Below are 14,642 nucleotides of genomic sequence, written 5' to 3' on the forward strand. Positions count from 1 at the left end.
AGGGTATTATAGTCCGACTTAATATAAATATAGCTAGTAATTTAAGTACGGGCTAGCGGGATATTAATAATAATAAAGTTAAGTACGTTACTAACTTTATAAATAGGGACCCCTATAGGGTTTAGGATATTAAAATAGTAGTCGTTTATCTAATTAGCTAGGTAATTCTTAAGTATATATAAAGGTATCCTTAGTTATTAATTCGTATAGTAGGAGTTTAGGTCCCTTATAATAAAGACCCTTTATAAAAAGGTCTAGAGGCTAAGAGCTATTAATATACGTTTTTTATTAAATATATAATAAACGTTAAGGATATAGTACCCTAAAATACGTACTTTAAGTATATTTTAATAAAAAAGCTTTATAATATTAAATATTACTAAGTAGGGGAGGGTATATTAAACGTATATTAAGACTTATAGCTTATTTAATATAATATCCTAGCTCTAAATTAGCGAGTATAAAGTAAAGTTAGGGTAAAATTTAGTAATATTTTATAGCTTATTTATATTATATTATAGCTCTTATAATAATAAAATATCCGCTTATTTAAATTTAATAATAGCTAGGACGTAGTTATACTTATACCCGTTCTTTTATATATTAGCTTATAATATTTTAATCTTAATACGTATTATATATACTAGTTCTAAGTAGTTATAGAGCGCCCTTAAGTAGCGCTCCTATACTTACTTTTTTTTTAGGGCTAGTTTTTTATATTTTAAGCTATTCTCTAAGGGGAGCTTAGAGCTCTATTTTTTAAAAAGGGGGTAATTATTACTTTTTAAAATAAAATCTAAAGTATTATTTAATTTTATAATAATTAGTTATTTTTATTTTTATTTAGGGAGTTTATTAATATTATTTATAGTAATACTAATTATTATAGACCTATAAATAATATTTTTAATAAGGTTTTTTATTTATATATTTATAAACTCGTTTTAAAATTAAGTACTAGGGGACTCCGTATTAAGCCCCGGCTTAGGGATAGGGGTAGGGCTTAGAGGGGAGGGGGAGTCGAGCTTCGTAGCTTATAAATAAAGTTCCTTATTAGCTTTATAAAGGAGCTTTTTTTATTAAGAAGTTTAGTAAATAATAGCGCCGTTTTTCCTCTAAGAGCGGATAGGGTAATTTATATAGTTATTTAAGTACGGTCCTTAGTAATTCGTATACTAAGGGATTATTAAAGTATAATTATTATTATATTTTAGCTTATTATAATAATAATAGCGTTAAGTTCTAAAGTAATCCTTAGAGCTATATTAGTTTAAATAAACTTAGTACTATTTTAAAAATAAGTAATATATAAGTAATTATATTTTAACCAACTTAAAAATACTAAAGGGCTCCTTAGTTAGTTTTAAAAATAATACGATATATATAATATAAGGGCTAACTATCGGGCCTAAGGTTTAGTAATAAAGGGGGTCTATTTTTATAATAACCTTAATCTCGTTTTAAATAAATAAACTAAAGTTAAGTAGCTACTTACCCAGGCCCGGGATCCGTATTTTAATACTTTTAATAATATAAATAAACTAAATTTTAGATCCCTTAATAATAGTTATATAGTGGTTTTTTTCTAGCTTTATAGGCGCAAAAGATCGACCTTAACGGGATTACGCTTTTAAAAGAAATTATATATAATATAATATACTTTTTAACTATATAATACGTATAATATACCCTAAGTACGCGCTTAACGTAATATAATAATTTTAATATAAAAACCGCTATATAATTTAGAATAAATAAGCTACCCTTTACGTAGTAGCACTAGCTAAAAAGGTTAATAATAAAGGTTAGCTATAATAATTAACTATAATAATTAGTTATAATAATTAAAAGTAGCCTTCCTTAACTATAAAGGTTCTAAACTTTAATAGCGACGTAGAGGTTTTTAAAAAAAGGGCTAAATAGGCTAATATTTACGTACTAGAGCTCATAAAGATTCTTTTTATCCTTATCGCTTCTAATATCGCCCAAAGCTACTCTCTATTTAAACTAAACAAATCTACTAAACAAATCCACTAAACAAACCCATTAACACACAAACCACTACCTCGACGAGAACTAGTATCGTTGGAGTGGGTGCAGCTCGCCCTCTAGACGGGCGGGGGAAGGTCGGGAGTTAATGAAAGGAAGACAACGGTCGAGTCGGTTGATTTTGATTAGTAGTTAGGTATGGAGCGCAATATACCCAGTTTTCCCCAATACGTAATACACAGTACGGCCCCGGCGGATTGCTCCGTCGGGGGGTTAATAGTAGTTTTATTAAAGAGTTTAAATAGCTAAGTATAGTAATTAAGTATAGTTTATTATACTCTTAGGGTTTTTAAAATAAGTACGTAATTAGTTAGAATCCTAATTACTAAGCTAATATCCTCACTCTTAAATAAGTAGTTTTTAATAACTTTTTTATAAATAAACCGTACCTCGGCTTAATAATAGGGGTTTTTAAAATCGAGCTAAATAAAAATACGGGTATTATAAATAAGAATAAGAAGTACGTTTCTATTTCCCTCTTATAAAACGCTTTTTATACTTAAAGCTCGAGTTATAAGGCCCTAAGGTTAATAACTAAAGCCCTATATAAATATTTTAAAATAAAAGAGGCCTAATATAGTTTTATAATTAAGTCTATAATAAGAGGTTTTTATTAAAAAATACTAAGGTTATCTAAATAGTACCTCGAGCTTAGTTATATAAAAGCTTATAATAATAATATATTTAGAGTTTTTTAATAATTAAAAGAACTCTTAAATAGTAATAAGGATAATATTCCTTACGAAATAAAAGCTTAAAAAACGGGTCTTAATTTTATTTATAATTATAATCCTATTTAAATATATCTCGTAATTAAGGTATAATTATATTATTATTAATCTAAGTAGTATTATAATAGCTAATATATTTAGCTTAGGTCTTATAATTAGGACTTTTATAATCTTAAGGGTTATAAGAGTTATATTTATAAAGTTTAAAATACGACGCTATTTTATAAATAAGCGTAATAGTATAAACTAAATAATAATAATAAAACTTAAAAGAGTACTAAAAGTATTTAATAAGGGCGGTAATTATAGCGGCATATAGTAGCCGTTACTTAGGTTAGTTATATTTAGTATAAGGAGAGAAAAAGGGGAATTAGGCCTTATTAAAGAGGTTAGTGTAGTACGGTAGCCCGTACTAACAGTGCGTGCTAAGAAAAAGTATATAGGAGGAAGGTTGCATTCACCTACTAATACCCCAGTCAGATCGTCCATTATGATTTTGTTGGGTCGAGACGTGCCATGAGATCACGCTGGAACCAGCCAATCGGAATCACCCTGGATCACATGAAAAGCCTCTTTGTCAGTGCCAATTCGTTCGGGACTCTGCATGCTGCCCCTATAAAGGCAACGGATCCTAGGAAGTGAATTGATGTCAGCCGAGGATCTACGCTATGCTCGCGCTGTACCCAAACCAAGATTAGATACCATCCAGTATGCCCATCATCTTTAGGCAGCAAAAGTTCGTGGAACAAGTATTGGCATTGTGGGTTCGACCGCGCCACGACGCCGTTCATCTTGTCCGATGCTGCGGGCCGCCAATGCGTGGATCTCCAACCACAATGATGGATTGGTTTCACTCATTTCCCATGGTACAAGGCGCGGCACTCGTAGGTGGAGCGTCAGCAATTGGTCTGCAGCTTCGCCTCGTCCGAGTTTCCCCAGCTAGGTAATACTAAGTATTTTTTGCGTGGGCTCGTCCCTTGTGAGCTGTGTGCTGTGAGCCAGAAGGATCACGCTAAAATCTGATGGGAAAATGAATTATTGCTTCCTGTTTTGGTACCATGTCTGCCTGCCAAGAGACAACGAAAACACCTTCAAGAATGAAAAAGCTGCAACTCCGCAATAATCACGAAATCTGGAATCGGGTAATGAACTCTCAGCAGAAAGTTGAGACAAGACTTCCATTGCCAACATGAGCCGCAAGACTTTCGGCCTCGACGCCTCGGATTTACCACAGGACCCATACTATCCCCAAACAGACCCAACAGGCCCTACTCGTGCCCGCCCCCACTTTTTTGGGCATTCGGGACTCATCACCCACTAAAGTGGGTGCTTTTCAGCCAAACGGCCTCCTCAGCCAAACGGGCAGATAATCGTCGATTATATACCATTATACACAAGCCTCGACTACCCCCTTTTTAACAGCCGCCCATTGTCTAGACCGTTAATTACGTACATAGGCTAAAGCTAGCCAGTATTCCTCATCTTCCTGGCTTTTTTTCCTACCTCAAAAGCCCCTTTTTTAATAGCTGAGCGGATCTTCGCATCTACTACCTCGACGAGAGCTACTACTTTAGCAATCTCGGATATTTACCTCCGTTCGACTATACGTCGACCGTCCTTTACTATAATAATTCCTCCAGTCTATAGCTAACTATTCTTACCCTGCCTATAGGCTCTGCTTACTTATTAAGCTAGCTAAGTTAGGCCGAGGTCTCTTTTCGTCTAGAGGAGCTCAGAGCCTTATATAAGTACTCTACGAACAAACCGCTCGAGATTCCGCTCAAGCGGGGAAGCCTCGCTAGTTAAGTACTAAATCTCCTTATTAAGGGTATTCATATCCTCCTATAAATACTAAGTAACGTAGCAGAGCTTTTAAATAGTCATAAGTATAATAAATAGTAAGGAACCTAGCCCCTAGAAAAGTAGTATAGTTAGTTAAGAATCGTAGCCACGATCACGGATCTTTTCGAGTACAATTTATAGATTATATAAGTAGATACCTGTCTTTTTAAATACTAAAAGAATTATAGAATGTTTAAATGCCTCCTTGCGAATAGACTATATAAAGCCGAGGAATTCTAGTTTAATAATATTAATATAGCCTTCTCGAACTACGAGGTCGAGTGCCTTAGCGTAGTAGTACTTAAGGGGCTAAAAGACCATAATATCGAGAGGTTAGAGAATATGTGTACTATATAATAAAAATCTAAATAGGATAATATCGTGTTTATTATAGTACTTAATAAACTTAATAGTATAGTAAGATCTATACCTATCTATAAGTAGCAGTCTCTTAGCTCCCCTAGTTCGACCCTTTATATATATATCGAAGTGCTTAATCTAATCTAGAGTTATTATATTATTTATATAGCTAGTAGGTAAGACTCCTATAATAGTATTAGATTCGAGCTCTTTAACGCCATACTACCTAGCTATATAAACAGAGCCGCTAAGGATTAAAAAGGCTAGTACGTAATCTCTAGTAATAGAGATAGCCTCTATAGTAATAGTAGACTCTCTATTAGTTAGAAGGGCGAAGTAATAGGCCCTTCTTCTCTTCGTAATAACTATACTAGATTTCCTAACCCCTATTTAGAATCTAGTCTCGTCCATATTCTATATATCAAAAGGCTAGATCCCATACTCGTTAACGACCTCTTTTAGCTTAAGAAAGTAAGAGTTAATAATATTCTTATCTTTAGATTTGCGCCGCTTAGCGTCTAGCACTTTCTCCTTAACTAGAGAGTAATTATACCTCTTAATAAATCGACTAGCTTATTAGGAGTTAATAATTAGAAGAAGAGGTAGGTCCTTAGTATTATTAATATCTACTAGGTCCTACGACTCGGTAAGTAGGTAATTAGTAGCGCTAACGACTAGCTCGCGCCTCACGGGCAGGTTAATTCGGTCTAAATAGTTAATATAATTATAAATCGCCTTTTCTTAGTCCTAAGTAAGCTTATAGCCGTAGCTAGTACGCTCTTTTAATAAGTATTTACTAAAAATCTTCTAACTAAGCTTCTAGCGCGGAATAGAGTACTACCGAGCCGCCGCTATAATTAATAACTCCGGGTCTTTGCGAATAGCTATAATAGCTACTTATATACGCTCCTCTTTAGCAACATTAAATTTAGGCATTGTAGTAGAAAGTAGTAAAAGTGGTAATATATAGAGATAAATCGCGATAATTGTGCCCGTATGGCTGAGGAGGCCGTTTGGCTAAAAAGCACCCACTTTAGTGGGTGATGAGTCCCGAATGCCCAAAAAAGTGGGGGCGGGCACGAGTAGTTTCCTTGATACAGAAGGATGTCTCTGTGCTTTACAGGTGACACCTGCCGGCGGAGCCCCAGAACCAGCTTGGCAATGCATCGGAGACCAAAGCAAGGGAAGCATCTACACAATCAGAACCGGCAGATGGTTCAACACACTCAATGGGACCGGAAATGCCAATGGGCCCATTTTTGATGCTTCAAGTCCGCCGGATATCGAAAAGCCCAAAAGATGGCTATCTGGAGCGTTGCGAGACTCGCCGGGCAACGACGGGCTCAGTGTGTACGACAGCGCTTGCACTGGCAAGAATAACACCAGATTCTCGACCTCGTTCTACGAAGCAACGGCACAGATCATTGCAGGCCAGCAGCCATATAGTGCTGCGCCGTGTTACAGACAAGGGGCGGTTCCGATAGAGATTCAGACTGTGGACAGTTGGCAGGCTACTGGGTGCAGCCCGGGTTTTCTATGTGAGTATAAGTCTCAAATAAACCTTGCAAGTGTGCGTTTGATGGGTATTAAGTGTTTGCTAACTCAGGTCTAGGTGAGAACAATACCGTCAACTCAATACCTCAGTACTGTCCACCGCTGGACGCATGTCAAATGGCAAGATTAGCATCGTTCACCTGCAATTTTGGCGGCAAGAACGCTGGCATGGGCCCTTTTGAGCCGGTTGTTTGTCAAGCTGGAAACTACTGCCCAGAAGAGAATAACGGCAAGGTTTCTATCGTCTGTCCAGCTGGCTCATATTGCCAGCCTGGAGCCGCAACCCCAACACCATGTTCGGTTGGCAGCCGTTGCCCGGCAGGTTCTTCCTACGAGCTGTTTCTCATCCCTCTCGCCATCTTGATCATTATCGATGTTCTGATGATCGCCGGCATGGTTATTTACCGATTCCGAAAGCGCCTTCGCGATCATCAATCAAATAAGAGCCGGAGACCAACTTTGAAGCGTGGCATGAGCAGCATGAAAGCTCAGATCACGGGCTACAGGGCACTTTCGGAAGATACAGACCGCGAGATGCTCCCAATGAGCGCTACCTATATTCCCAACCGGACCGACTCCTATGGAGGAGGATTTCAAGCCGCCCTTAACCTCGATTCCGAAGACTCAGTCAATGTACGGCCAACGAGCGAGATGCTCAATCCTCAGCTGATGGCGTTTGTCTCCTCGATGAGGCGTGCGACTGATGCAACCAATCTTGGTCTCTCCTTCAGCTACTCTGACCTCAGTTTCCACCCTAAGAAGAGCTCCAAGATGATTCTTCAAAACGTTACGGGATCCATCGACCGGGGCACTTTGACGGCTGTCATGGGCGGATCCGGTGCCGGTAAGTCAACGTTTGTCAACGTACTCATGGGTAAGATCAAGAACACCGGAGGCACAGTAGCTGTGAACAGCAGTCCAGACAAGTTGAAGCGGTACAAGAAGGTGATTGGTTATGTACCTCAAGACGACATCGTGCTGCCGGAGCTCACGGTATACGAAAACATTGTCCATAGCGCAAAGATCCGCTTGCCTCAGACTTGGTCAACGGCTGACATTGAGTCTCATGTCGATTCTGTCATTGACTGCTTGGAACTCTCCCACGTACGCAACTCCTTAGTTGGTTCAGTCGCTGTACCTGTCATTAGTGGTGGGCAACGCAAACGTGTCAGTATCGGTATGGAACTGGCTTCTGCACCAATGGCGATCTTCCTGGACGAGCCGACGAGCGGTCTCGATGCAACTGCAGCTTCATCTTTAATGCGGACTTTGAAGGCAGTTGCGCGGCTGGGAATCACCGTAATCGTCATCATCCATCAACCACGAACCGAAATTTTTGAGAATTTCGATAACCTCATTCTCCTCGGCAATGGCCAGACTATCTACGAAGGTCCCCAAGCTGAAGTGCAGGACTATTTCGAGGGGCTCGGCTTCGGGTTCCCAAAGCACAGTAATCACGGCGACGTGGTCGCCGATATTATTACTGGGAACGGTCGCGATTACAAGCAAATCGGGGAGATTTCCAAAGACTCGCTCATTTCAAAGTGGTCAGATCACCGCCAGTCTCTCGCGCACAAGGAACGTCACGCTTCCTCCATCATGAGCAACAACGGCATCTACGCCGCCATCAAACATCGCGGTGCACCGTTGTACAGACAGGCATGGCTCTGCCTCCGCCGGGCCATGCTTCAGCAGTACCGCACCAAAGCAGCTTTTTGGGCTGAGATGGGTCTCGCGGCGCTCGCTGGATTTCTCCTGGGCCTTGCCGAGCACTCGAAAAAGGGCATCTTGTTTACTGGCACTTTCAAAGAGCCGTACTCGATCTTGTCAACTGCTGTAGACTTCAAGTCCGCCCCTGAACTTGCTCTATTGGTCTCCATTGCTGTGGGTCTAGTGTCTGGTGCACCTGGCGTGAAGACTTTCTCAGAAGAACTGCTCGTGCATCGGAGGGAGGCCGAAGCGGGACACAACAGACTAGCATATTTTCTTGCCAAGGTCGTCTCGGTCCTTCCCCGTATGCTCTTTGGATGTCTCCATTTCACAACATTCTTGTTCATTCTCACGGTACCGGTGATCAACTGGGGGCTTGCTTTCCTCACGAACTTCTTCTACTTTTACTGCATTTACGGGCTGGCCAGTATCGTCAGCATGCTTGTCCGGCGAGAAGATGCCCCCCTGTTTGCGACAATGATTAGTCTTATCGTTGCAATCTTGTCTGGTGCTGCTCCTCCACTAGCTAAAGTCAAGGACTGGCACTTGGAATGGCTTTGGCGCGCTTCACCCGGTGTCTGGTTAGCAGAGATCTACTTTGGCCAGCTAGTCTCGCCTTTTGGGTACTTGTATGATGTCGAGTCTGCTGCAGCGGCGACTGGCTTCCATTTGAATTGGTTATGGCGCAACATGGGAGTTTTGGTTGGTATTGGAACTATCTACAGAGTGGTTGCATTCCTTGCGATGATTTTCGGGCAAAGCCGGCGTAGATAGATTGGTACATAGACCTGTTCAATCCAAGAGTACGGAGACTGATGGTCTTCATTATCACTATCCGCCACATCTACTCCGACGTCTGTTTACATGCATGCATCCTGGATAGAATGTCAAGCTTAGGGATAGGGCAGATGAGATCATCATGGCCTGCCTGGACATGCGAAGTGATTGCTCTTGTGCAAAAGATGACGATTGTAGGATCTGCGAACGATAGGATGCAGATATTAAAGCACATTGGTATTTCTGCCTGTGCGAACCTTCAGTGTCGAACATATATTCAGACAAGCTCAAGGTTAATCCTGATGACGATCTACGAAGGAGCCTGCTGATGTCTGCCAAGAGCTAGAAATTTTGAGGAGCATCATGCTGATCCGAAGCAAAGAACTGTGATCTATTAATCGAGAGCGGCTCTGTCACGCAAAGAGAAACAGTGTGGGAGGTGAGAAAGTCCACAGAACGAGGGGCCATATGTTGGGAACAAGGGACAAGCGCGATTTGCCCGTGATTTTCTGCCTGGGCAGAATCCTCTGTCGTGAATCTCCACACTAATCTTGCTAGGCTGATGTCTGATGGAACATTGGCTGTCAACAACCCATTGAAGACCAGGCCATTGGGTGACTTTGGTGCGGGATGCCAGGCAAGGCCGCGACAGCCATATCAACTATCACGGCGCTGTGTCTGCACTTAGGCAAGAAGAGACTTCCTCGACATGTATAACGCCCTGCTGACAGTGTGCAGTCAGATTTCAGTAGAGGCCAAGGTAGATGACTGACCAGATGCTGTTGCGGGTACTCGCCTCTTTGGCTTCTTCATCTCCCGCTGGCGACATAGAACCGTGCCAAGGAGCGGTTCGGCATGCCAGTCGCACTTAGAGGATGTCTAACAGGTACATGGTGGCAGCAGGCTTTTCAGTGTATCATCCCGGCGCTGTCTACGTGACGTATTGGAGCGAGACCGGTCTGCCAAGAGCCAACCTTCCGACCTCTCTCTGAATCCATGACTTGCCTGTATGGAAACAAGTATGTAGGCCCAAGGAATCGGCTAAAACTAAGTGGTCAGGCCTTCCCCAGTTTCCAGAGAACGTTCGTATATATGGCCACACTTGGTCTCGCTTGGTCCAAACTCTCTCTAGGTCACCATCCAGAAGTTTCTGATTCCATCTCATTCCCATTCCTTTACGCACCTACCTCTTTCTCGGAATCGATATCCCTCGCTTTCACACCTATCTTATCTCAACATCATGTCGGTTGACCCAGAGTTCAGCAATTCCAGCGAGATGCGGTTACAGAGGGGGAATACGGACACGTCGTACACCTACGATGGCCAAAAAAGCTGGAGGCGATGGAGAATCCTTAGTCCAGGCCGTGGAATTTACCACGACATCAGAAGACGGCTTCCATACTACTGGAGCGACATTGCTGACGCGTGGACGTACCGCACTGTAGCCAGTACTATTCGCATGTATTTCGTGAAGTTAGTAGGCACACTGATCAGGATTATAGTTTAAATATTCGCCGAAATATGTGCTGACAACCAAATGAATGCCTTTAGTCTCCTCCCCGCGATAGCCTACACCCTCGACATGTACCGACGAACAGGACAGTTCTTTGGTATCAACGAAGCCCTTTTATCGTCGGCGCTCGCTGCCATTGTCTTCAGCATCCTCAGCGCCCAGCCCTTGACGATCGTTGGCGTCACCGGTTTGATCTCGCTCTTCAATTTGACAATCTACGACATCATCAAGATCTACGACGTCTCCATCTACCCACAGTTCATGGCTTGGACGGGAATCTGGGCAGCAATGTTCCATTGGCTCGTCGCCGTGTTCAACGCGTGTGACTACATGCGATACGTTACCGACTTTTCTAGCGAGGCATTTGGATTATACGTTGGCATCATCTACATCAGTCTGTGGGCTCAATTTAAAGTAATAGTTGCAGAACGTCCTGCTGACAAAGATACAGTCAAGGGTGTGGAAGAACTGGTGAACGAGTTCGATGCCGAAGGCAGCGCTGCGGGTTACTTAGCTTGTATGATTGCGATTCTATACTTCGGCACTGTCTACAGTTTGGAGAAGATGGGCTCCAGCACTCTTTGGACGTCTGTTTACCGAGAAATTCTCGCTGACTACGCCTATGTGGTGAGATTCCTACTTGCTACCAATAAATAGGAACGGATGTTGATAGTTCTCGCAGTTCGCCACCATCTTTTGGGTTGGTTTCTCTCACATCCCGGGAACTCTCAAAGCAACGCATATCATGAGGGTCCCTGTTGTCGACGCCTTCCAACCGACTCAGCCTAGGAGCTGGATCCTCGCCTTTTGGAACCTTGACGCAAAGTGGGTTTTTGTAGCTATGCCTTTCGGTTTTCTAGTAATGCTGCTTTTCTACTACGATCATGTAAGTGTTTCTTTCACCTTCGGGGTACATGCGTATTCGAGAGAACTGGCTAAATCTTCCCAGAATGTCAGCAGTATTACCGCTCAAGCACGCCGTTATCCCTTGAAGAAGCCAGAAGGTTTCCACTGGGACTTTTTTCTACTCGGCTGCACGACGTTCATCGCAGGCATCTTGGGCTTGCCGATGCCTAATGGACTCGTCCCTCAGGCCCCAGTTCATACCGATTCCTTGACAGTCTACGAGACGAAGCTCCAATTTCTACCGACTTACGAAGGAGGCGATACAGAAATCCGACGGCCTGTGGTTGTTGCTACACAAGTGGTCGAGCAGAGGATTTCTCACTTGTTGATGGGCCTCGCTCTGATAGGCACCATGACGAGTCCCCTTCTGGTGGTGATCCATACCATGCCAGCTGCTGCCTTTGCTGGCGTCTTCTTTGTCGTTGGTGTAGGTTATCGATCCGGTCCCTTGGTGTGAATGAATAGTTGACTGATTAAAACAATCTTCCAGTGGGGCTCAATCGAATCGAACAGCATCCTTCAGAAATTCCTCTATCTTCAAGCGGAAGAACGCTTCATACAACGAGATGAATTACTTCTCCAAGTCCGCCGCCGAAAGGTCTGGTTGTACATAGCCATACAATTCTTAGCTGTTATAGCTTGCGTTGCTATCTCTCATACGCTGGGTGCCATCGGCTTCCCGGTACTGATCATCTTGCTCATCCCGATGAGAGTCTTGCTGGTACCAAGGTGGTTTCTCCGAAAAGAGTTACAGATACTGGATGACTTCACGGCTACAAACGAGATGGTACTAGCAAGTTTGGGAGGCAAGCCCGGACTTCCTGAACGTTCTCTTGAAGAAGATTAGGGACTTGAGAGGAGAGTCAGCCAGGGGAAGCATGGAGTTGCCAGAAAAAGAGCTAGAAGTCTGCATCGATAGACTACAGATATAGGGCATGAAAAGTCTCGACCCGAACGACCCTAGACGTGTACTTGACTAAAAGACTATAGTGCAATACCAGGTTTGCTACCTTACTCATGGCTAGCGAGGATCTCAATCATCCTCCTGAAGTCAGGTACCTCATCAACCCAATGTTTCAAGAGGTTCACTACGTCCTCGACACTAGCTTTCCAGTCGTGTGGAAGCTTGTCATGCAGCCCTCCATACGCGGCAGCGATCAAGACAAGCGCGCTCCGTGTGCATGACTGCAGCATCAACCACGTCCCATGATGTCGATGAAAGAATCCTGTCTTGTTGATATTTATCCTCCGCACGCAAAAGTCGAGACCTCGTGAAGCCAGCATGTGGGAGTCCCTGTCGTCTCCGAGTCGGCCATGCACAGCGGCGTAGATATAAGGCCAGTACATGAGTTCCAAGCAGTCTATCAGATGGCCACTGAGGATAAATCTTAGCTGGCCGTTCTCGTCAAAGTCGAAAGTAACGTCGCTGGAATCGTCTATCGCCGGCCGGAGACTCGGTGGAAGAGACCTGGCCCTACGAAGCAGAGACACCATGTTAGTTCTGCAAGGGGCACCAAGGTCGGAACACGAATGCTTACCAGCTGTGGGCTTGGCGCTCGAACTCTAAGGTCATTGCCACCTTATCCGCAACATTGCCAGTGTCCTGACTATCCAAACATGTAGTCGATAGTATGCGGTTGTTAAGCCGCCTCAGTGCTATTTCAGCTAGGTAAAAATACCAGGCAGGCTCTCCTTGAGTTTGTATGGACTCTGGAGGGTCGGGAAAGAGGTCTGGATAGCGTAGATCCCATGCACTCGTCTTGATAATTCCTAACTCCAACCGAACCTCGCTGTTTATCACTTAGTACGTCGTTTGGAAACGAGAGTAAAAAGACCCACAGCTCAGACTTGAAGCATGCCCAGTGGATGGTCTGCTGCAAGCGTATACCTCCAGGGCTGGCATCGCGACAAGATAGTTGGAAAGTGTGGCAGCTCGACAAAGCCCGCGTGAACATTTTCCAGGCATCAGCCGGTCGCATCGTAGTCATCAAATACACGCCAGCCAAGAAGAAGCATTGGGCTTCTGCAATACCGCTACTGGATAGTAGCAAACCCATCCGCCTCTGCGCTGCAACAAAAAACGCTTCGGCACGGCTGAAGTTTTCGTTTTGTCGGACGGACAAAGATGTATGTGTATGGATGTTATCATGGTCTACTGTTGTTCCCAGGGCCAGTATGAGCAGCTGTAAATCTGCCAGATATCGGTTTATGGATAGCAGAAGTTTACAGTGACGAAGGACGGCTTACGACAAGACATGACGCAGCATCCCAACCGAACCCATTGAGAGATGTGCTCTTGACATGTTCTTCAATCGTCGGTATATCCAAAACTGGATTGAATATGTGATAAATAGACAAGAAAATGCCGAGGAGTCTGGAAGCGTCCTGAACGTCCACGTCTGACACGAGAAGAGGGCGTGACACCGAGTCGATCCCCGGAGGGATAGCCGGAGGCGAATCCTGTGATGAATAATGTAGGTCGGCGGCTTTCCAGACTGGCCAGTTGAGTATTACTTCGCAATTAACGTAACGGACCTCGAAGGAGTTGATCCAATCGATATCGGTGGTTGGAAATGGCGACGAAGAAAGCGATGAAGCAAAGTCTAAGCACGGCTGAGGAGCAGCAGGTAGCGGACGGCTGCCTTTTACCACGCTTTCCAATTCATCTAATCTTCGTAAGATAGCGAGACTGGCTGCATCGAAACTGCAATCATGATATTGTTGGCCCAGAACAGATGTAGAGGGGAAACGAGCATATGAGAAAGGAATTGCTGCCCATGGACAGGACAAATGCCGGGGAGAAAATCAAGGGGGCAGAGAAAAGCACACACCTAGCCTTTTCGAATTCGTGGTAGACGCAATCTATCCCCAGCTTCTTGCAAGAATTGCAGGCTGGCTTTTCGTTGTCACACTTTGTCCGTCGTTGACGACATGTCAGACAGGCCTGGGCAGCTCGTTTCCGCGGATACGCAGGTCTCTTGCGAGAGCTGGCACGGGTTTCTGCGTGTGAATTGGACATGATCGACGAGGGGCAGTACGTTCGCGGAGTGTAGGATAACAATGCGCGAGAAATGAAGAGGAGCGCTGCACGGTCACAGTGGATTTGCTACCAGCCCAAGCGTTTGGTTCGTTCCGCGGAAAGCCGGAATTGATCAGCCTTTTCGGGGGATCGACTCTCCGTGATGCAAGATTACTCAACA

General features: G+C 43.6%; 3 protein-coding genes across 3 annotated transcripts; 1 reads left to right on the forward strand and 2 right to left on the reverse strand.

The window, feature by feature from the left end:
* Window positions 1–5,204: 5,204 nt before the first annotated feature.
* CLUP02_04546 (uncharacterized protein) lies at window positions 5,205–5,372 on the reverse strand (the record flags this gene model as incomplete). Its single annotated transcript, XM_049283557.1, has 1 exon — window positions 5,205–5,372. A coding segment is annotated over one exon (168 nt), but the record flags the coding sequence as incomplete, so codon positions are not given.
* Window positions 5,373–5,978: 606 nt separating this feature from the next.
* Window positions 5,979–12,289, forward strand: CLUP02_04547 (uncharacterized protein; the record flags this gene model as incomplete). Its single annotated transcript, XM_049283558.1, has 17 exons — window positions 5,979–5,993; window positions 6,106–6,520; window positions 6,595–8,975; window positions 9,049–9,100; window positions 9,189–9,285; window positions 9,364–9,409; window positions 9,479–9,555; window positions 9,625–9,699; window positions 9,762–9,783; window positions 9,855–9,958; window positions 10,051–10,105; window positions 10,156–10,496; window positions 10,575–10,930; window positions 10,988–11,163; window positions 11,219–11,422; window positions 11,486–11,869; window positions 11,933–12,289. The coding sequence occupies 17 exons, from the start codon at window positions 5,979–5,981 to the stop codon at window positions 12,287–12,289; spliced, it is 5,157 nt and encodes a 1,718-aa protein (XP_049140701.1).
* A 164-nt stretch (window positions 12,290–12,453) lies between these two features.
* On the reverse strand, window positions 12,454–14,461 carry CLUP02_04548 (C6 zinc finger domain-containing protein; the record flags this gene model as incomplete). The annotated part of the gene is made up of 5 exons (XM_049283559.1): window positions 12,454–12,916; window positions 12,981–13,232; window positions 13,282–13,625; window positions 13,690–14,146; window positions 14,274–14,461. The coding sequence occupies 5 exons, from the start codon at window positions 14,459–14,461 to the stop codon at window positions 12,454–12,456; spliced, it is 1,704 nt and encodes a 567-aa protein (XP_049140702.1).
* Window positions 14,462–14,642: the final 181 nt, after the last annotated feature.

This window comes from Colletotrichum lupini, chromosome 2 (genome assembly GCF_023278565.1).
Source record: "Colletotrichum lupini chromosome 2, complete sequence".
NCBI lineage: Eukaryota > Fungi > Ascomycota > Sordariomycetes > Glomerellales > Glomerellaceae > Colletotrichum > Colletotrichum lupini.